The sequence below is a fragment of the Cryptomeria japonica genome, chromosome 10, assembly GCF_030272615.1.
Source record: "Cryptomeria japonica chromosome 10, Sugi_1.0, whole genome shotgun sequence".
NCBI lineage: Eukaryota > Viridiplantae > Streptophyta > Pinopsida > Cupressales > Cupressaceae > Cryptomeria > Cryptomeria japonica.
Genome location: NC_081414.1, coordinates 790,371,725 through 790,394,840, shown reverse-complemented (window position 1 = coordinate 790,394,840; position 23,116 = coordinate 790,371,725). Strand labels below are relative to the sequence as shown.

Here is a 23,116-nt window from a genome sequence, read left to right as displayed (position 1 = left end):
TCATTTGGACTTCATTTGCTATACTTACTATTTATAGAAAGTTGAGATGTTAGAGATGGACCCCTTCTATTTTTAGTAAAGGGGTATGATCATATGCAACTTCATCATGTTAGCTCCCAGTTCAGACGGCATTCAAAAATGTTGAGTATTAATGGAGTTATTAATGTTTATTTAGTTTAAATCAAAGTTCCCAGACTCGGACTCGGCTCTGACTCGGCAAGGCTGACTTGACTCGTGACTCGGCAATGACTCGGCAAAATAAGAAAACCCTTGAAATTTAGAGATTTTTAACTATTTAAAACTTGTTTCATACACCCATTATTGAATTAAGCTTAAGGACACTATAACATCATCAAATAGAAGCTAATTTGATCACATACATAAACATACATCCATCACATGCGTAGAAATGTAAATTGTAGCTGAAGGAATTAGAAAACATAGATATATAGAGTTATAAATGTTGTCCAATGTATAATATAAAATCCATGACTTCAAATGTTCCCAAACATATATCTAACTGTAAAGTGTAAAAAAAAACAAGTCTATGGCTCAGGCTCTGGCTCTGGCTCAGCCTCGTCTATCTGCCTTCTACAAAGGCGTCTAAGGTAGGTCCTAGATGACTAAGTAGCCATAGTCTCTGCCTGTGATGTGCCAGTCTGAGTAGCCATAGGTGCTGTGCCTGATCGTGCTCTATCCTCCTCCTCTGCCATAGCCGCAGCCTCAGCCTCTCTGTCTGCCTGGTCAACCCACTCAAGGTCCTCATCAGTGAAGACTGGATCGGTGGACTCAGTGAGCCAATCGGACTCAGGGTCGACTTCCTCTAGAGTGATCGGAGAGGAGTCATCGTCCAAAATCTGTCTGGTCCTGAGACAGAGGTTGTAATGAACAAAGACTAGATCATTCAACCTCTCCACAGACAATCTATTTCGCCTCTTCGAGTGGATGTGCTCGAACATGCTCCAGTTGCGCTCACATCCAGAAGCACTGCACGGCTGGCTCAATATGCGGATGGCAATTTTTTGAAGGTTTGGGGTTGAAGGCCCAAACATTTGCCACCATCTATCTGAGATAAGGAAAAGAAAAAAACATTAGTCTCATTTCCAACTTTAAAGGTAGATTATAAAATGAAAAATTAAAATGCATGTCATAAACTTTAGAATTTTCTACCTGGCTGCAATTTTGTCCGACCCTCTTTACACAATTGGCTGGCAAAGATTGCCCCTGATGCATTATTAAATGCATCCATCTCGAGAAGTGTAGCTGTGGTATCAGTGCCCATCCGTTGTACTACTGAATATAGCCTGCTAAGAACCTCCTCATCCGCTTTGAAATCAGCACGGAAACGAAATGATGGATTGAGGTAATAAGCTGCTGCATGGATGGGCCTATGAAGTTGGTTATGCCATCTTTTATCAATTATGTCCCAAATGGGCCTATACTTATCCTCAACTCCAGCATATATGGATCTAATGGCCTCCTTGGCCCTATCCATGCCCTCATATATGTAGCCCATAGCGGGCTTCTCCCCATCAACAACTCGTAGGAGAACTACTAGGGGCTCAGTGACCTGCAAATAATGTTAAACAAAAATAGTTAACTCACAAGTGTGCATGAAAATAAGAAAAATTGCAAAGTTGCACAATACAAACAAAACAAAAATATGCATATAATATTATAAATTTATAAAATTACCTGCACGACCTTTGCACAAGGGATCCAAAAACCTGGCTCATCAAAAATGCAATCTACTACATCCATCCATGCAGTGGTCGTAGCATAGGATGAGGAAGTCCACTCCTCACCAACAAACATGCGCCTCAAAGATGCCTTTGATTTTAACAAGGATTTCAATGTGAGGAAATTTGAGGCAAATCTCGTTATACCAGGATGAGCCAACTCCCTTTCCCCCGTGTATTGCCTCATAATGCTAAGGACCAATGCATGATTGTAAATAAATTTGCATATATTCTTGGCCCTTTCAACGCATTCTTTCACCCATCCAAGCTTACCTATATCCTCCAGCATGAGGTAAAGGCAATGGGCTGCACATGGAGACCAAAAGATTTTTGGGTGCCTCTCCATCAAAAGTTTTCCTGCAACAATTTTAAATTAGTTAAAGAATTAGATGTGATAAGTATCAAGCAATTTTACCATTAATATTTAAAAGTTCAAAACTTAAAAGTTTAAAAGTTAAAAGTTAAAACTTAAAAGAAAACTTTTAAAGTTTACCTGCAGCAACATAACTTGCTGCATTATCCGTCACCACTTGCACCACATTTTCTTCCCCCACCTCATCTATAACTTCCTCAATGGCCTCACATAAGTTGTAATGTCCCCTTCTCACTGATGTTCTTTCAGAGGTCCATTAGCCTATTCCTGAGACGCATAGGCTAGGTGGAATAAGTAATCAGGGTCTAGCATCGATGAAACGAAGACTTACTAGTTTTAGTAAGTCAGGGGATGACCGTTTTGGTGCCATTGTCCGACCGAACACTCCTTGCTTTGCCTCTGGACGCGATGATCATATTTTTCTGAGCATTAATGCTTGACTTACTATTTTTAGTAAGTGGCTGGGTGGCACATTTCTATTTTTGGCAGTAGTCAGGGGTTTGAATTCTGCAGCAGTTTGTGGTCGTCTGGGTTCAGTTTCATCTTGGAGGTGATAATAATCAGTGCGGGAGATATTTGCAACATAATTAAATATTATTTCCTTTCCTAAGGTTAATATTTAATTAATCTATTTTTTGGCTGCTGGTTTATTAAATTTGGGATTAATACCTGTTTAATCCTAAGTTTGGGCGAAATTCAATTATTTTATGGGACGTGAAATGTTTTTTTAAAAAGGGATATTATTTCACTTTACATCGCCATTTTGTGCCTAAGTGTCCAACGTGGGTCCTCCCCTCTCTTGGGCGTGACTTTTGACTTAGGGAGTTGGGCGCTACTCTTGGGTCCACATGAAAGTGGAATGAAATTCAAATGCAAGCGTGGAATTTGGAGGGGTGTCATTTGGATTTGAAGAATGAAGTTATAAATATGAGGCTTGGGTTCCCATTTGCACCATCTTGAAAATCTGTAATGTTATGCTGCCGGATTGGCGACAGAACTTGAGGCTTCGGAGTGCGTCTCCCTAGTGCTACCCGGTTTCGTACTTGAAATACAGTACCTAGCTGTGCCTTGTATTCTCCTATCGCTTTCAGAGCTTTGCCATAGACATCTTGGTGTTGCAACGATTCTGGACTTGCTGGTTTTGCCTGTGGCTGAAACACATTTTTGCTCACATCTCTCTGCTGGAGCGTCTGATAGTTATGGGTATTATTCCTATCTTCCTTCCCAGCACTGGCAAATAAGTTTGTAAGTTTTTAGCACATTTGTTTGAGTATTGATTTAATTATGCAAAATCGAAATTCCTAGTCTAGGCGTGGGTTTTTTGGGTTGCATTAGGATGCGTGCAAAATAAAAAGAGGGTTGTTTGGGGTGTGGCTGTGATTGGTTGTCATTGTATTGGATGTATGGTGGGATTGGGCTTGATTTGAGTCAATTCGGGTAAAAATTGAGTGAGTTATGAGTATTTTCATGTTTTCATGGGCTGCTGGAACTGTACTTTCAGCCTGCAGAGCAGTGTAACAGAAAATTACAGTATTGTGTAGAAATCTGCAGTTAATCTTCTCATCTCATCTCCATATTGTAAGGATTGTTTCAGTAGTACTGAGCATCCCATTCTATCTGCTTATTTTGTAATTCCCACTGCATAAGTGGAACCGCCTTCTCAGTTTTGTAATTCAGTTTTCTTTGATAAATAGTCCTCCCGCTGAAATATGCGGTAGAGTGATGTTTTAATGTAATGTCCTCCCGCTGAATAAGTGGTCGAGTGATAAAGTTCAATGTTTTGGTCCTCCCGCTGAAATATGCGGTAGAGTGATTGTTAATGTAATGTCCTCCCGCTGAAATACGCAGTAGAGTGATTGAACTTCTATTTCTTGTAATATTTCCCTTGGTCGGTTTACTGCCAAGAAGTTTAGTTTCTATCCTGCTGGATAAGCAGAAGGGGATGGCTTGCCGCCCATGCAGTTGTAATGTTCAGTTTGTTTATTGATGCTGACGATCCCCGGAACACCGTATGCTCTCACCCTCCCAGTCTGGGCTCTCGGTGAACAAAAGGTGTAAGGGTTCCCTTTAGTTGTTTTGCTTATTACTCTAACCTTAACGGGTAATTGTTGTGGATGAATTGCTATTGGCCTGAAAAAACAAAAAAAAAATTAGTGGGATATTACAGTGGTATCAGAGCTGGTTTTCCTGCCAACCTGTGAGAGTCAGTGGGTTCAGAAGTCTCCATGAGTGACAGAGACGTCAGACACTACAACAGAGAACAGAAGAGACAGCAATTTCAGGTTCCTATAGTGCCCAAAGAGGACACATTTTCAGAAGTACTGAGGAACAGAGGGAAGAATCTAGATACCTCAGATTCAGTGGATTCAATGGCAGATAAGACTGCAGAAACAAATGAGGCACCCGACAAGAAGGCAGAGAGGCAATTCAATGCCATGATGGACATGATGTCATTATTGCTGTCAAAGCTCAACCAGAACGTTGTTGGGACTCCTAATCAGCCCAACAATGGACCGGAAGCCAGCACTTCTAACATTCCTGTAAGCAATGGAAATGGGAGCAATAACGGGAGTAACAATGGAGGTTCAGCCCCAAGGCCTTTACAACCTGTCTTTTTGCCCAAAGAAGTACAACAAGCTGAAACAGAGATACCCACAGCTGATGAGATAAGAAATAGCTACATGGAGTATGCTTCCCTTCCTGGTGAGATCCGAGATATCCTAACTCTGGATCAATTCATGAATCAGAAAATGAAAAGAGGACGGAGGAATGACTACAAGTCTGCTGCCCCAAGAGATTTCCAGCAAGCTCTTGGAAGAGTGACCTTAGCACACTTTGATGGGAGCGCTAAGGGTACTGCTAGAGCATGGGTACAGAAGTTTGACAATTACTTGTCCTTGAGACCGATGCCGGAGGAGGATGCCATCAAGTTTGCTACCTTGCACTTGGATGGAGTGGCCCACGAATGGTGGTACCATGGGTTGGTCACCCTTGGTCACAACTTAGTCACCACCTACGCTGATTTCACCAACAAGCTAATTGAGAGATTTGACACCAGGGATCCAGAGGTGAAGTTTAGAGAACTTGCACAACTGAGGCAGCAAGGTTCCTTGGACACTTACGTGACTGAATTCCAAAACCTGTCAGTCATGGTGAGTAGCATCTCAGAGAAGCGACTGGTTGTCCTTTTCACTGAAGGACTTGAAGAACCATTGAGAGGATGGGTCAAAGCTTTTGATCCGCCCACACTGGCAGAAGCTATAAAAAAATCCAGAAGTATGGAGTTGGCTGCCCCTAAGAGTAAAATTCAGTCCAAGCCTTTCCCTTTCAGAAAGGATAAAAAGAAGTTCGCTAATCAGACCAAGAGGTTCCCTCCGCGAATGGATGATGGGCTCCATCAAGAGCTCCGGAGAAAGAATCTATGCTATTCTTGCAGAGAACCATGGGTTCCCGGGCATAGGTGCCATGGAAAGGGGAATTTACATCAAATGGAAGGCTATTCTGGAGATGGATCAGATTCTGAAATTTCAGAACAGCAGACTCAAGTTGAGGACAGCGAGTATGAAGAGGCTCTTGAAGGGCCCGAATTTGGGTCAGAAGATAGAGGAGTAGTTGCTCAACTCTCGAGCATTCACAAGAATGAGTCTTTCAGAGTTCGAGGTGTGATTGGAGAGCATCGTGTCATAGCTCTCATTGACACGGGTGCAACACACAACTTCATTGATGAAAGAATTGTTGCAAAAAAGGGACTAGTGGCAGAGGAAGTTGAGGGCTTCAAAGTCATGGTAGCAGATGGCTCCACTATATCCTGTAATAGAATGATTTCCAACATGTCTCTGAAGTTGGGAAATCATGAAATCAGAGATGATTTCTTTGTGGTAAGCATTGGAGGGACTGATGATGCAGTCCTCGGGATTCAATGGTTGAGATCTCTTGGTGAGATCACACTAAACCTACAAACCATGGAGCTGAAATTCATGTCCGAAGGGAAAAAGGTAGTTTTGAGAGGAATGTCGCATGGGGGACTTAAGGTTGTATCCTTGAAAAGAATGGAGAGGCTGATCCGCCATAATCAGGTGGAGTGGGCAGCGGAGTGTTTGATAATGCCTTCCAATCCATTGGTGGATAAGGGCAATTATTCCTCAGACATTTCAGCAATGGTCAAAGATAAGAGCAATATTGTGGTGATACCTTCAGAACCACGACAAGAGCACAGAAAGTATCCTGAAGACATTCAAGCTTTGATAACTAAGAGAAGCAAGGTGTTCGAAAAGCCACCTCCTGGTAGACCTCCTGAAAGAGGTGCTGAACACATTATTGAGCTTGAGGAAGGAGCTAAGCCAGTCATGACTACTCCTTACCGATACCCCAAAAAGCAGAAAGATGAGATCGAGAAAGCAATTCAGGAATTGCTTGACATGGGTTACATCCGGCCTAGCAAGAGTCCCTTTGCTTCGGCTGTTGTTCTGGTGAGAAAGAAGGATGGGACCATGCGCATGTGTGTGGATTATAGATTGCTGAATCAGAAGACCATCAAGAATCGGTATCCTATTCCGAGGATTGATGAGCTCATTGATGAGCTACATGGGGCAGTGTTCTTTTCCAAAATTGACCTCAGATCGGGGTACCATCAGATTAGGATGAGAGCTTCAGATGTGGAGAAGACTGCTTTCAGGTGCCACTTTGGGCACTTTGAGTTCTTAGTCATGCCCTTTGGGTTGACGAATGCTCCTGCTACATTCCAGTCATGCATGAACAGGATCTTCCACGAACAGTTGAGGAAGTTTGTGTTGATATTTTTTGATGACATCCTGATTTTCAGCAGATCATGGAAAGAGCATCTTCAGCAGTTGGATGAAGTGTTGGGCATACTAGAATCTGAATCCCTGTTCGCCAAGGAATCCAAGTGTGAATTTGGGATGGAAGAGTTGCTCTACCTGGGTCACATCATCAGTGCAGGTGGTGTGAAGGTAGACCCTGAAAAGATTAGGGCTATCATCGATTGGCCTACTCCAGAAAACATAACACATCTGAGAGGATTTTTGGGATTGTGTGGATTCTATCGGAGATTTGTAAAGGGATATTCTCAGTTGGCTGCCCCCCTTACAGATCTTACCAAGAAAGGGGCCTTTGAGTGGTCTGAGAAGGCACAGACAACATTTGAGCAGTTTAAGAGGATCATGAGCTCCTGCCCAGTTTTAGCATTGCCCGATTTTACCAGGCCATTTGAACTACAATGTGATGCGTCTGGAGAAGGTGTTGGTGCGGTCCTCATGCAGGATAAGCACCCTATAGTTTTTGAGAGCAGAAAGTTGAGAGGTCCTGAGAGACTATACTCCATTTATGACAAGGAAATGCTTGCCATAATGCATGCACTTGCAAAATTCAGACAATATTTGGTGGGAAGTAAGTTCATTGTCAAGACTGACCACAACAGTCTTAAGCACTTCATGCACCAGAAGGATCTGAATGAGAGACAGCAGAAATGGGTGAGTAAGCTACAAGCTTACGACTTCGATATTGAGTATGTAAAGGGGAAAAACAATGTGGTAGCAGATGCCTTATCACGGAGGCCCCATTTGAGCTCACTCTGTGAGCTTACTGCTGGTTGGAAAGAGTTGTTGCTTGCTGATTATGCCAAAAATCAGTTTGCAATCAGTCTTGTAGAGGGTACTTTTCATGATGAAAGGTACAAATTGGTTGAAGGATTGATACTGTACAAGGGAAGAATCTTCATAGTACCTGAATCTAAGTTAAAAGAGAAGATTTTGCAGACCTTCCATGACATTCCCCTTGCTGGTCACCAAGGTTATTTCAAGACATACAGGCAGATCCGAGAGAGATTCTCTTGGAAGGGGCTTAAAAATGATGTTTTGAAGTACATTAAAGAGTGTCATACATGTCAGAAGAACAAGGATGAGCACACTCTACCTACTGGTTTGTTACAACCCTTGCCTATTCCCGGTCAAAAATGGGAAAGTATTTCCATGGATTTCATCACGGGGTTGCCTCGGGCTCAAGGAAAAGATAGTATTTATGTAGTGGTGGACAGACTTACAAAGTTTGCTCATTTCTTCGCCATTACCAGCTCTTTTACAGCAGCACAAGTTGCTGAAGTGTTCTTCCGAGAGGTATTCAGACTGCATGGTTTACCGAAGAACATTGTGAGTGATAGGGACAGCAAGTTCCTAAGTGCCTTTTGGCAGGAAATTTTCAGATTGTGTGGGACTGTGCTCACTCCAAGCACCAGTTATCACCCCCAAACTGATGGACAGACCGAGATAGTAAATAAGTGGGTGGAAGGTTATCTCAGAAACTATGTCTCGGAACAGTAGAATACTTGGGTGAGGTGGCTTCACCTAGGGGAGTATTGTTACAATTCTTCCTATCACATGTCCATCCGGATGTCACCATTCATGGCACTATATGGTTATGAAGCTCCTAGCTTCGCAGATTTGGTATTTGGTGATAGCAGAACCCCTTAGGTGAAAGATATGATACAGCAAAGTCAGGATATTCTGAGAATCTTGAGGGACAATCTACAACATGCACAGAATCAGCAGAAGTTGTATGCTGATCAGCAGCGTATTGAGCGCACCTTTGAGGTGGGCGACATGGTTTATTTGAGGCTCCAGCCTTACAGGCAGTCTACTCTCAAGAAGAGTGGGGTTGAGAAATTGAAACCTCGATTCTATGGGCCTTTCAGAGTCAGTAGAAGGGTTGGAGAAGTGGCTTATGAGTTGGAATTACCGGCAAGCAGCAGGATCCATAATGTGTTTCATGTGTCTCGCCTTAAGAAGGCTTTGGGACATAATGTAGTTGCTTCAGCTGAGCTACCTCCACTTGATGAGGAGGGAGAGTTGGTTTTGGTTCCAGAAGCTGTCCTTGAATTCAGGGAGCGAACTTTGAGAAGAGTGATCAGGGAATACTTGATCAAATGGAAGAATCTACCAGCAGAGGATGCTACGTGGGAGAATGAGGAGATTCTATTGCATCCAGCCTTACAGTTGCTTGAGGACAAGCAATTTTGGGGAGGGCGGACTGTAATGTCCCCTTCTCACTGATGTTCTTTCGGAGGTCCATTAGCCTATTCCTGAGACCCATAGGCTAGGTGGAATAAGTAATCAGGGTCTAGCATCGATGAAACGAGGACTTACTAGTTTTAGTAAGTCAGGGGATGACCGTTCTGGTGCCATTGTCCGACCGAACACTCCTTGCTTTGCCTCTGGACGCGATGATCATATTTTTCTGAGCATTAATTCTTGACTTACTATTTTTAGTAAGTGGCTGGGTGGCACATTTCTATTTTTGGCAGTAGTCAGGGGTTTGAATTCTGCAGCAGTTTGTGGTCGTCTGGGTTCAGTTTCATCTTGGAGGTGATAATAATCAGTGCGGGAGATATTTGCAACATAATTAAATATTATTTCCTTTCCTAAGGTTAATATTTAATTAATCTATTTTTTGGCTGCTGGTTTATTAAATTTGGGATTAATACCTGTTTAATCCTAAGTTTGGGCGAAATTCAATTATTTTATGGGACGTGAAATGTTTTTTTTAAAAAGGGATATTATTTCACTTTACATCGCCATTTTGTGCCTAAGTGTCCAATGTGGGTCCTCCCCTCTCTTGGGCGTGACTTTTGACTTAGGGAGTTGGGCGCTACTCTTGGGTCCACATGAAAGTGGAATGAAATTCAAATGCAAGCGTGGAATTTGGAGGGGTGTCATTTGGATTTGAAGAATGAAGTTATAAATATGAGGCTTGGGTTCCCATTTGCACCATCTTGAAAATCTGTAATGTTATGCTGCCGGATTGGCGACAGAACTTGAGGCTTCGGAGTGCGTCTCCCTAGTGCTACCCGGTTTCGTACTTGAAATATAGTACCTAGCTGTGCCTTGTATTCTCCTATCGCTTTCAGAGCTTTGCCATAGACATCTTGGTGTTGCAACGATTCTGGACTTGCTGGTTTTGCCTGTGGCTGAAACACATTTTTGCTCACATCTCTCTGCTGGAGCGTCTGATAGTTATGGGTATTATTCCTATCTTCCTTCCCAGCACTGGCAAATAAGTTTGTAAGTTTTTAGCACATTTGTTTGAGTATTGATTTAATTATGCAAAATCAAAATTCCTAGTCTAGGCGTGGGTTTTTTGGGTTGCATTGGGATGCGTGCAAAATAAAAAGAGGGTTGTTTGGGGTGTGGCTGTGATTGGTTGTCATTGTATTGGATGTATGGTGGGATTGGGCTTGATTTGAGTCAATTCGGGTAAAAATTGAGTGAGTTATGAGTATTTTCATGTTTTCATGGGCTGCTGGAACTGTACTTTCAGCCTGTAGAGCAGTGTAACAGAAAATTACAGTATTGTGTAGAAATCTACAGTTAATCTTCTCATCTCATCTCCATATTGTAAGGATTGTTTCAGTAGTATTGAGCATCCCATTCTATCTGCTTATTTTGTAATTCCCACTGCATAAGTGGAAGAGGCTGGCTTGCCGCCTTCTCAGTTTTGTAATTCAGTTTTCTTTGATAAATAGTCCTCCCGCTGAAATATGCGGTAGAGTGATGTTTTAATGTAATGTCCTCCCGCTGAATAAGTGGTCGAGTGATAAAGTTCAATGTTTTGGTCCTCCCGCTGAAATATGCAGTAGAGTGATTGTTAATGTAATGTCCTCCCGCTGAAATACACGGTAGAGTGATTGAACTTCTATTTCTTGTAATATTTCCCTTGGTCGGTTTACCGCCAAGAAGTTTAGTTTCTATCCTGCTGGATAAGCAGAAGGGGATGGCTTGCCGCCCATGCAGTTGTAATGTTCAGTTTGTTTATTGATGCTGACGATCCCTGGAACACCGTATGCTCTCACCCTCCCAGTCTGGGCTCTCGGTGAACAAAAGGTGTAAGGGTTCCCTTTAGTTGTTTTGCTTATTACTCTAACCTTAACGGGTAATTGTTGTGGATGAATTGCTATTGGCCTGAAAAAACAAAAAAAAAATTAGTGGGATATTACATAAGTGTGCCGCATTTTTGACATGTGAGGAAGCATCGATGGACTTCAAAAACATGGTGGATCTTGAAAATAAAACAAATTAATTATGAATAAATTAGAATTTAAATTATTCAATTTCAATCACAATGCATATAGAGAATTAAAATGATCAATCACCTCCGCTGGAAACAAGAAAATTTAGGAGTGTTCTATTCCTCCTATCAGTCCAACCATCTGTCATGATGGTGCAACCCTTTTGGCTCCAAGATTGGCGGTGGTCTTCTAGGTCAACTTTCATATCTTCCACCATTTCCAACAAGAGAGGGCCACTCAACTCAGTATCACTAGGGGCTTTAAACCCCGGCCCACAAATGGTTACTGCATCAATCATGCCTTGCCAATAAGGAGACCCGTCACAAATTGAAATAGATTAAATAAGAAAAGTTCAATTTCAATTTCAACTTTCAAATTCAAACCATAAAATTTTAAATTTTAATTTAAAACAATCAAATAAAAAAGTACCTGGCTGCAATAAATGGAATGTTGCAGAAGTACCAAAACTTGCAAATTGCTTTTCTTCCTGCATCATGGACCTCCTTGTTCCAAGACATGCTCTCAAGCGAGGGCTGTGCGCCAGGAGTAGTGCGTGGTACAAAAAAATTGTCTATCTTGGATTTTCGCACTCTAGGACCAAAAGTGTGACTAGGAGTAGGAATAGAAGTACTGGCACTAGCAGAAGCACTAGGACGAAAGGGAGGCATAGAAGAACCCTCTCCAACACAACCTACGAATGCAGCTGTGGATGCGGAGCCAGATGCGGATGTGGGTGGAGGGGAACCAATATGACATAACTCCTCTCTTTGTCTTTTTTTTGTTTGCTTATGTATTTCAAAGTTTTCTAATAGGACGTAACAAAAACGGATTGCTTCAGGAGTTGCCTTGTCACAAGGCTCAGTATCATGACCACGTATGCCAGCAATATGATATTTTAATCTATTTATCCCCCCATGGTTAATTTCCTTACAAAACATACACTTGGTTTGATTTCTTTGTCTACCAAGAAATTCTTCAGTGTATTTCCATGCCTCATCTTTTTGACCATGTTTCCTAGGTGGAGGATTAGGATGAGCCATTAGGAAAAAAAATTGTTTTCAACACGTGAGGGCTGCTGCAATAAGACAATTTTACAAATCACCATTTGAGCATTGTGTTTGACAAAGTTTTAAATTTAAAATTTTAAACTAATTAAAAAAAATCAGCAAAGACTAATTTGTGCATTGTGTTTTTTCTTGAAAATTTTCAAATTTCAAAGAAAGAAATTAACAATTCAGAAAAATCAGCAAACCCTAGATTTTTTTTAGAAAAAATTATAAATACATGTATACAATTTTTTCAAAAAAAAAGGTCTAGGGTTTGCTATGCTATTGTTCTATTTATGTCATTGTGATTGAATCATTGAAGTATGCAAGCAGCAATATAGATTTGGAAAGCTGAAGTTAAAAAAAAAATAACAAAAAAATGAAAAAATCCATAAATATAGAAAAAAAACCAACATAATCAACAAAAATTAACACTTACCTCTTTCAAATTTGTTGACAAGTGTTTGAAATGAGCTCCTTGATGCTCTCAATGCAACTGTAGTGCTGCCCCAATGTGATTTGTGCTAGCTTTTCACCTCTTTCTGTCAGCTGGTTGCAAAACTATGGTTCTCTTTTTTCCTCTCTTCCTCTCTTTTTTCCTCTCTTCCACTCATAAAACTAAATGGCAATCCCTTTTAGGGTTATAACAAAGGCAAATGGCACAAAACATAATAAAAATGTGTTGTATTTTTTTTGTTTTTGCGTCCACTTTTTGCAAGCTACGCTGGCCGGGTCACGACCCTCGGACTCGGTGAGTCAAGGGGTGACTCGCTGAATCGGCGAGTCACACCCTGTGACTCGTCCGGGCCCGGGTCAGGGTTGCCATGACCCGGCAGAGGTCACCCGGCCCGCTGACTCGCGCGAGTTCCGTGACTCACCACGAGTCACAGAACTCTGGTTTAAATAAACATTAATGTTTTGAGAGTCTTGAGTTTCGAGAAGGTCCGTTTGGAGCCACCAAGGATACTCTCATCCGAGGTTCTCTCGCCATCAGGCGTGGTGTGGGAGTAATTATTGATACTCTGACTACAATGCTTCCTAATAGAGATTTTGTGATTGGGTTTGCAGAGAGGGTTACCAGAGCCCGTACCCAATCAACTGTTCGGGGTCAGAGATTGGAGCCATCTCATGATTCCAGTATTGTTAGAGATGAGCCCTTGACCGAGGTTGGAGCGTTTTATCGCAACTACATAGTGAGGAGTGCTCATCACTTTTCTTTTGATACACACGTGGAGGACTTGATGATGCATCGATGTGGATTGGCTTCAGGATTATACCATCCATTGTGGGATGGAGAGTTAGCATTTTCAGTAGATGGAACTAGCAGTTGCAAGTACCCGACTCAGTTGATTGTTGGTGGCTACTTGCTCGAGCAGTGTTCAGTTTCCCATCATGTTGATGTGTATCCGGTGGAGATTGTTACTCCTATGACACAGAGGCTATCTTTGGATACATGGCTTCAGAGAGACTATAGTGACAATGGGCATGATGGTTTAGTTGGATATCACATCCATGAGAGTTTAGCAGAGGTTGTGGAGAGATGTTGCGTAGCAGATGTTTCCAGGTACTCCTATCTTCACAGTACAGATGGATGTGTGTATAGATTGCACTAGGATCCAGGTGATGACAGAGTTAGTGTTGCAGTTTGGATAGGTCTCATGGGTTGGCTTCACCACATCTTGCATGGTGAAGTGGCGATCAGTGTTGAGTAGCGAAAGTCTGAGGGAGGTTTACATGGCAGATTTCTACCCTGGATTTGGAATCCAAGTATACTATGTGGGACACTAGCGAGTATGTTGAGGGATCCTTTGTGTGCATCCGAGTTCCGGTTAATGTTCCCTGTTTTGGGAAGCAAACATTGTCAGTTTTCAGAGTTGCTTCCACTTGATGTTCATGTTCTTGTGACACTTGCTGTTGAGGTTGATTTAGTTTGGCAGGTCTTGTTAGTTGTGCCCTTGCTGTGGGCATTATAGGAGTTGGTTGGTAATACCAGGGAAATTACACAGGTCTTCATTTGGGATCCAGGTGGAGGAGTTTCTTTGCAGTCGATATTGCTTGGGGCCAAGCAATTTCAGGAGGGGCGGACTGTAATGTCCCCATTTTAGCAAACATGGAGAAGAAGTTGGGGTTTCCGCAGCTTGTCTAGAGTATCGACATTGGAGAAAGTGAAGACTTCATTGCATCAGCAATCTGAGGGTGTGAGATATTCATCTGAAGTTGCTCCTAGGGTTGGCTTCATCCAGAAGTTGACATTGTGCTGATTGGAGATTTATTTTCAGATTTATTGGCATAGCTGAGAGCATATGTATATGGCAGACTGAGAACATCATACAGAGGGTTTATTTGCTGCTACAGTGTCACGCTACAGTACCTTCCCAATTTTGTGGTCTTTGTGGAGACCAAATTGGAGATGTTTGTTCAGATTTATGATGAAGATTGAATAAGGAGTCTTTGGCTGCTTCTTCTACATTTTGCAAACCCCTGTAGCCGCCTTCATCACCTACAGATTGGGGTCGATTGATATTCCAGGTGACATTCAACATTGATCAGCCACTTAGCTTTCATGCCAACTGTTTGCTTAAATGCCTAATGGCTGTAGGTGTACTTTGGGATGCATGACAAGTGTTTGTCTTAATGTCTACTAGCTGTACTAGCTAATTTCAGTCATTCCATGTGTGTGTAAGGTCTAAAACAGCTAGCATATCATTTCTATAACAACTTTGCATTGTTAGAAGCTTTCCATAACTTCATTTGCAGCGTAGAAACCCAAAGAAGACAAATAAAGAATTCACTACAGCGGCTTCAAACATTGTATGCCAAGTGTTTGACAATATTCTTTGGGGTTCAAATAAGCGAAACAAGGTTAGATTAGCCAAGGGATATTACATAGGCCTAAATGCTACATATTCATTTAATGATTGTTTCGTTGATTCATAATGTTTTAATTCAAATTAATTTTCTTTTGCAGGTCTGATTGTAAGTGGATACAAAGGGAAGCACAAAGAGGTAAAGCAAGAATTGAAGTGCAAGAGGACTTCATTAGCAAGCACAAGGATACCAAGGAGGCCAACATCAAGTACTTCGACATGATGGAAGATTCACATACTGAGGACCAGCACATTCGAAAATCTTAACACATTACGAGAGGTGCAGGTATCATAAGATTCAGAGGCAAAGCAACAAGGGACATTCAAGGCTAGCATTGCAACTTGATAGGATCGATACAAAGCTTTCATCACATCACGACGACATGAGAAAGTCAAGACTTTAAGGCATTAAGGAGAGATAACATACAAGATGAGAACATCTTTTAAAATCTTGAATTTCCTCCGGAAATCCAAGAATTATTGCTAGTACAAGCGAGCTAAGGTAGCATCCCTGTCATCAACGAACAATCAAAGGTTTCCACGTCAACATGTCCTAATGCAGTGTACTTGACTCATTCAATGGAGGCACAAAATTCAAGATACCTAACCTCATTTTCTATTGGTTACATTGAATGTGGAACATATGTCAAATCAAATGTAATTTTCTCATTGGCCGAAAAAGAGTTTGTTGTAACAAACCCTAATTAGGCTTTTCATCTTGTAATCTCGAGCATTGATTGTGAATCAATCTAAGCCACTCATTGTAAAGAGCTATATATAAAAGGATCTATTTTCTCATTTGTAAAGGTTAATAGAGAATAGTTAGTAGTCAGAGAGTAGAAGTAGAGTAGGAGGAGGAAAACTCAAAATTGTTGCAAAGACTTCTTGGAATAAATACTTGATTTCATTGAAGTTATGGTGGATCACAGTGTTATTTCTACTTATTGCATGGTTTCTTGCTTCTCATGATTTAGATAAAGTTCATTGATTGCAAAGGAGAAATGTTTGGATGTTGATAATTCCTCAGTTCATACTTTTTGTAGCTTGCTGATTGTATGCTACAGTGCAAAGTTAGCTTGAACCTCACACTTGTGCTTAGTTCAATTATGGATGCTTATTCAAGTTGCGCTGTGTATGGGTATTTGCATGAGTATTCATGATATGAAAACCTTTCTCATCCTTAGAAGATTGCACTAGTTTTGCAGAGTTGTTCCTAGCATGGCGAAGCAAAGCCTAGTTTAAGGAATATGTCCATCCAAACATCATCCCTTGCTATCATTGATCTTAGGAATAGATTAGTCTCTCTAAACCCTTTTCTTTTGTCTTTTCTTTGTTAGTTGAGATATATCCAACGTTCCAGCAGCATTCAAGTAGAGTTCAAGTATCAACGTAAGTCCCCCTTTGTGATTCCAGCAAATCACATCACAATCACTGAGTCTATCCATGTATAAGGTCAAGACTTGACTATCAGAACCTTGGAGTCGTCTTGTTTGATCACATTGTTTAGCATCCGAGAGGTCTTTGTTCAAGAGAGGATGATGTTGTATATGTCATAAAAAACACATCAACGATATCCACCATCAGTAACCAATGTAATTGCCTTATGGGAGTGTTGATGTGTATTTACTATTTTGTACACAACCAAACACAAAATAAAATACCCAAAGGTATCTTACCCTCTCTTGAATAAAGTCTCCGAATGCTGAAAATGTCGCGAAAAGGATCAATCGGGATGACTTCAAGGTTCTTTGTTGTAGGATCTCTACGTGTGGATAAGCACCAGTGGTCGTTGTATATGCTGTTTCTTCAAGGGGCCTTACGTACTTTCAAAGAAAGCTTGTCCGTGTTACTCTCTTTTCGACTGTAAGAACAGGATTTTCCTAACACTAACAGATTTTCAAAAATGTCAAAAGGATAAGGGTTTCAAGGAAAGGATGCTAATCTAATCCTAAGAATGACTCAATGAAGGCTAGATTTGGTAAGAGTCTACCAATTTCAGTATCGCCAAGAAATTACAACTCTACTGGAATTGATGCGCTCTTCTAAGGTGATTTAGTAACTTTCAAATCATCAAGGATATAGACACTATCATAGGGTAACATATCAATACTTCCAAAAATGATTGAATTTTTTAAGCAATCTCAATATTTCCAGTTGACCACACAAGGCGTCCTTACAATCAGTAAGAAGCTAGTGGTTTGGAACGTGAATCTCACCAAAGATCAAGCACAACACTTAGTCCTTCAAACTTAAACTTAAATACTACTTCAACTGAGAGTGATTCAAGAAAATAAACAATCATGAAGATAGCCACAAGTATTGCAATAAAACACCATAACTTCAATATTTTATTGATCTCAAAGCCAAATGGACAACAATTGTTCAAAATTCTTTCTTCACTACTCAAGCTTACTACACAATTACTTTCTTCTCTCTAAGCTCTCTCTCCTTTTTTTTTCTAACTTCTAACTCTCAAAATGAAAATGAGTGAGGGTATATATAGCATCCTCAAATACAATGAATGGCCCAGATCGAAAGAAGATCAACAACTGAGATTTTGACATCTAAACCCTAATTAGGGTTTGTTGCAAAAAGGTCCCCATTTAGACAAACATCATTAAATGCATAGCCAATAATTAACTAGCACAAATATCGAGGAAACATAGACCAATAGGAATTAAGCTGCCACATCATCCTATAACAACTTTTCATCTAGAATTTTGTTCCCTTTCCTATGCTCTTTCTTAGCATATTCAATGAATCTGGACACAATTCCCTCAATCTCAGCAATGGGAATCTCAGGAAGATTCTTCATTCGTTCTTCCAAGTGAAGGACTTGATCAAAAGCAGTGAGAAGAGTTGGCTCCCATCTAGGGTCAAGCTCTTTGGTCTTCTCAATCAGGAACATAGTAGTGTACATCTGATCTCGTTGCTTATCTGTGATGACGTTCTCTTCTTTGCAAAAGATGACCTTGACTCTCTCCTCCAACTCTTGGATGTCCACATCTGTCTCAATCTCGATCCGCCTGTCAAGAATGGTATACAACACCTCAAACACCTTATCTTGAATTGGATGAATGATACCTTCAACTTGACTGCATTTGGTGTTGATGTCTTCAAAAAGGACCTCTTTCATCTGGAGCAGAGCTGACCACTGTAGGAGGTTGTGGGTTCCTCCATCCATTATCTTTTCTTGTGCCAGAATCCGTCTTGGTGTTTGTCTTATCACTTGTAGGACATGAATGATAACATCTCTAGTGTGAGTGGTTGCAGCTACAATTATCATTAGATTATGGATAATCTCAAGGACCTGGATAGCTCGATGAACTGTCTTCATCATTCTTGTTGCAAATTCAACAACTATCGTGTGGGATTTATCAATCCAAGAGCTCATAAGCTGAACCAAGCTCTTTACTCTTTCTGCCTCACCCACTGATTCAAGAGGGAGTGCTAGTAAAGGGGATACTGCTGGATCCTGACGTCTCAAGGGCTGATTGAGATGACTAAAATAGCTTCTCCAAGCACTGACCTCCCTCTCAAGCTTCTTATTTTTTTCCATTTCTTCTTTAAGTTTGTCTTTAAGTGCTTCAAATGAGTCGGTTGCTTCTTCCATTGCTTGTTCGGAGGTAAGTGGACCAAGCTCAAATGTTTCTAAGTCATACTCATCTGCAAGAATCTCACCCTCATATTTGTCCACTACTGGTGTAGCTACTTGCAATTTCCTGGATCCTGTCTCATCTCTAATTACCTTGGACATCTTTGTGGCCTTCTTCTTTTCTATTACCTCTTGAGAATATCCTATAAGGCTTTCTAAATCAAATACATCTTCTTCCTCTTCAACCACAACTACCCTAGTCAGTCTCTCTTTTAACCAATCCGGAATGGCGGATCTTGTTTCCCTTACTTATATTTCTTTAAGCAGTGGTCTATCCTCTCGGAAAGGAGATGTCGCTTCATCATCATTCTTCTCTTCATGTAGCTCATTAGCATCAACTTGGGGAGATTGACTTGACGACTGCTGAGGTGTCTGTCCCTTTTCTTGCTTGTCATTTTGTACCATGGATTCCATAGATTCATCAATTTCATATACCATCTTCTCCTGATCTTCTCCTTGACTTGCCTTCTTTTCATGTCGAGAAGATGTGCTTGGTGGGTGATCAGGATTGGTTTTCTGTTTCTTCCTGGAGGGTTCCCTTTTCTCAGGTCTTTCTTTCCTCTTTGGGCCTTTGGAATGAGAAGTATTCTCACTCACGCTTGCTTCTCCTTCTTCTGGTCTTGCCTCCAAAGTAAATGTCATTGATACATTCTGCTCCTTCAACTTTTGATGCTGTACATCCACCCATCTGCGAGTGCAGGATAAAACGGGGGCCACAAAGGCTCTCAAGTCTAAACCCTCAGGCTCATTCCAATCTATTTTCACTTCCTTGTCCTCTTTCTCATAAGATGACTAGAGGTATCTACCATTATCTTGGGCTTGATCGGCTACTCTATAAACTTTGCATTTCTTGATGAGATCTAAGGGTAGTCGGGAATGCATCTTTCTCTTAACCTCTAAATCACCTGGGAGATTCATCCAAAAGTCCTCCACCTGAAACTCATGCTTGTATTTCCTGCCGACTTTCTCTTCCATGTAACCATGAGGATCAAAATTCTCCCGCGAGGCAAAGAATGAGAATGAGTATAAAGATAATTCCTTCTCTGCATCTTCCGTGGCTTGAGTATTAGGACATACTTCAACCGAATTCCCTAGTATGATGGACACGGGAATTCCATTTCCATGCTTGTGTCTAGATGCCTTCGCATAAGCTGCCAACTGTCTAGTCACCTCAAGTAGTACTATCCTGTTTGTTGGATATCTTGGCAACATGTAGGGAGGTGAAGGACACCCATGAACTCTGTTGTATGTGAATTTTTGAAACTGGATGAACCATGCACCATACTTCTTCACAAGCTCTTGCGCATCCAGAGATAGTCGATTGTGAATCCCACCTTGCAATATCCTAGTAATGTTCATCGTGAAGGTGTCATTGACTAACTTGTAGTCACTTTTAGGTGGATGATGCAGATGAACATAAGAATCACAAACTCTCATTTCTCCGGGTCCTCTTCCGATCACTCCTCTGTGAGGTAGCCCTGCATACTCAAAACTCCTGATTAAGGCATATATAACATATGAGCTCATGTGGAATGATTTGGTGGGTCTTAGCCTTCTCAACTGCACGTCCAAACAATTGCTAATGATTCTGGCCCAATGAAGCATTCCCTTTCCTTGGACTATCTTTTGAATGAAGAAGAACATCCACTTTTCGAAGAAGAAGGCTTGAGGAGCCCCTGTAACTCGATTGAGAAAAGTTATCAAATCTCTGTATTCCTCCTGGAAGTCGATCCTATGTGGTGTATTGGGAATCTTGTTTAGGCGAGGCCGAGTTTTGAGCAACCAATTCTTATTGATGAGATTCAAACAAGTCTCAGGATCATCTTCATAGATCAACCTTGCTCCTTCTAAGCTTTTGTAAATCATATCTTTATGGTCTGGAAGATGAAGAGCTTCGCTTATAGCTTCCTCTGAAAGGTAAGCTAAGATGTTCCTGTCTTTGGTTACGATCGTCCTTGATTGTGAGTCATAGTGGTGGGCACACTCGATCATTAGCTCATGACACTTGACGGGGGGAGGGAAACCTGCAGCGTTGATGATGCCACTTTCAATTGTTCTCCTCGCAACAGGTGATGGCTTGCCAATGTAGGGGACCTCTCGAAACTTCTTCACATTGAAGTTTCCTAAGTTGGTGTCTCCGATATTACTCCACTTGGACACGATCCTAGTCTCCAATTCATCGCTCCTCTGATCTTCCTTGATGAGAGCCTGCCGACTAGTAGCTCCTCCGGCTTTGGGGGTCGCCATTTGATGCCTACACAAAAATTTCAAAATTAGTCTTTAAGCATCATACCTTCAAGTGTAGAAATTAGGACCTTTCAAGAGAATGATTTAAGATATTAATGATAAATCTAGAATTCCTCATTTCTCAATTAATTATGAATGGAATCAAACTTTCAAGACTCTGACCCTTTTCTAAAAAATTGCTATGAAATTAAAACAAGCCTTGAATAAGAACATCAAAATGATTCCCCATACCTTCCCTTGAGTGCTTAACTATAAAACCTTTGGAAAATGATGAAAGAAGACCGGATTTTGTTGGATAAGGGTTAAATTATAGTCTTCCTTTGGATGAATTACGCCTCCATTAGCCTTCAAAAGAGCTTCACCTTCTTTAGATTTGCCTCCAATTTGCTGGATTTCGTTCCTCAATTTGCTCCTCAAAATCGCACCTAGAAGGAATGAATGAATGATTTGAAATTTGAAACAACACTCCCCCTTTATATAGGGCGCTCACCCTAATCCCTTCAAGGCTGACTTGGCAAATAACGGGCAAAGGTAAATAAAAATTCTTTGAAAAGGTGGCCGACTTGCCTATAAAGGCATAATAATGATTTTGAGGACTCATTTTGTATTTTTTAATTTTTAAAATTAATTTTAATGCCTCCAAGGTGGATTTTTTAATTATTTGAAGGCCTAAAAATTAATTTATTAAATTGCCCATGCCTTAATTATTGCGAATTTAATTCAACCTCCCAAATATCTTGAATTTAGGTAATTTAGTGCAAATTGGGGAATATCAAGGTTGGATTGAGGCTTAATGAAGCTTCCTGATGATTTCGCCCTGGACCCTCTGGAAGGGTCAGGAGCGATTTTTTATTCTAGGCCATAATCCACCTTAGCTTGATCATTGAACTATTCTAAGGCAATCTCCAGGATCCATTTCCTTCCATCACTGGGTTAGCTCATCAAAATTTTGAAGGAAATAGTGCATTCTAGGGAATTTCGCTTTGGACCCTCTGGAAGGGTCAGGAGCGAAATTCATAATTGGGCTCAAAATTTTCATTTTCAAAAGTTCAAAACCTCTTCAAGGCATTCCAAATAGGCTTTTTCACTGAATTCCGGGCTTTGTTTCATTCAAATTAGGAGGAAAAAGGTGATTTTAGGGTTTTTTGCCCTGGACCCTCTGGAAGGGTCAGGAGCGATTTTCCCTCCTTAGGCTTACTCCATCAACTTTTGTCGAATCTTTCACTCATAGCTACGCAATGTTCTTCCTCATTTAATCCACCCAAGTTTGACTTGATCTTGCAAGGTAAAATAGGGGTTTTTCAAATTTTTGCCTTGGACCCTTTGGAAGGGTCAAGAGCGATTTTCCCTCTCTGGCCTAGAATCATCAAGTGTTGAAGCAAACAATTACTCATTAATGGTCTTAAAGGTCATTTCTACCTTAGTGCATCCTTGCCTTAGCAAAAACTTAAAAGGAATATGTTGATTTTATGATTTTCGCCCTGGGCCCTCTAGAAGGGTCAGGAGCGAATTTTGAGTTTTAGGCATATTCCTTCATGCTTTTAACTTCAAATCACTTCTAAGGCAAAGAACATCATGCCTCTCTCCCATCTAAATCATGAATAGCAAGATTTTGTCTTAAATTTGCACTAAAGAGGGAGAATTTAGAAATTTCGCCCTGGATCCTCTGGAAGGGTCAGGAGCGAATTTCTTCCTTGGCCTCAAAACTTGCATTCATGGCAATCCATTTCCACTGTAGGGCAATCCAAATGTCGTTTTAAACCCATGCCTAGGCTTAGCTTTGCTCAAATTTTGGAGGAAAAGATAGGTTTTAGGATTTTCGCCCTGGACCCTCTGGAAGGGTTAGGAGCGAATTTCCTAGTTGGGCTCAATTTTTCCACCTTTTGATAATTTCTTCCAACCTTAACATATCCTCAGGGGCAATTCCTTCTGAGTTTCATCTTATCCCCCACTTGGTTTATCCAAATTTGATAGCAAAAAGGTGTTTTTGAGAAAATTCGCTCTGGACCCTCTGGAAGGGTCAGGAGCGATTTTCACTATTTTCACCAAAATCCTTCATTTTTTCACCTTGAATCTTCTTTGCTAAGTATGATTTCACCTTCCATTGTGCTAG

The 23,116-nt window shown here is 41.0% G+C and overlaps 2 protein-coding genes across 8 annotated transcripts in view; one reads left to right on the top strand and one right to left on the bottom strand.

Annotated features, from left to right (window-relative positions):
* Positions 1 to 23,116, top strand: part of LOC131039218 (calcium and calcium/calmodulin-dependent serine/threonine-protein kinase) — a 184,266-nt gene that overhangs the window by 95,992 nt on the left and 65,158 nt on the right. The window lies entirely within an intron of this gene.
* On the bottom strand, positions 624 to 1,635 carry LOC131039220 (uncharacterized). The gene is made up of 2 exons (XM_057971925.2): positions 1,171 to 1,635; positions 624 to 1,066 (listed from the first exon to the last, which is right to left on the bottom strand). Exons 1-2 carry the CDS (start codon positions 1,514 to 1,516, stop codon positions 624 to 626), a joined length of 789 nt encoding a protein of 262 aa, XP_057827908.2. The 5' UTR covers positions 1,517 to 1,635.

Excerpts from the sequence above, each read along its gene's own strand:
- LOC131039220 (XM_057971925.2), bottom strand. The coding sequence starts at position 1,516 with ATGGGCTACATATATGAGGGCATGGATAGGGCCAAGGAGGCCATTAGA. Across the intron at positions 1,067-1,170 it reads TCGGACAAAATTGCAGCCAG|ATAGATGGTGGCAAATGTTT; the intron begins GTAGAAAATTCT and ends TCCTTATCTCAG.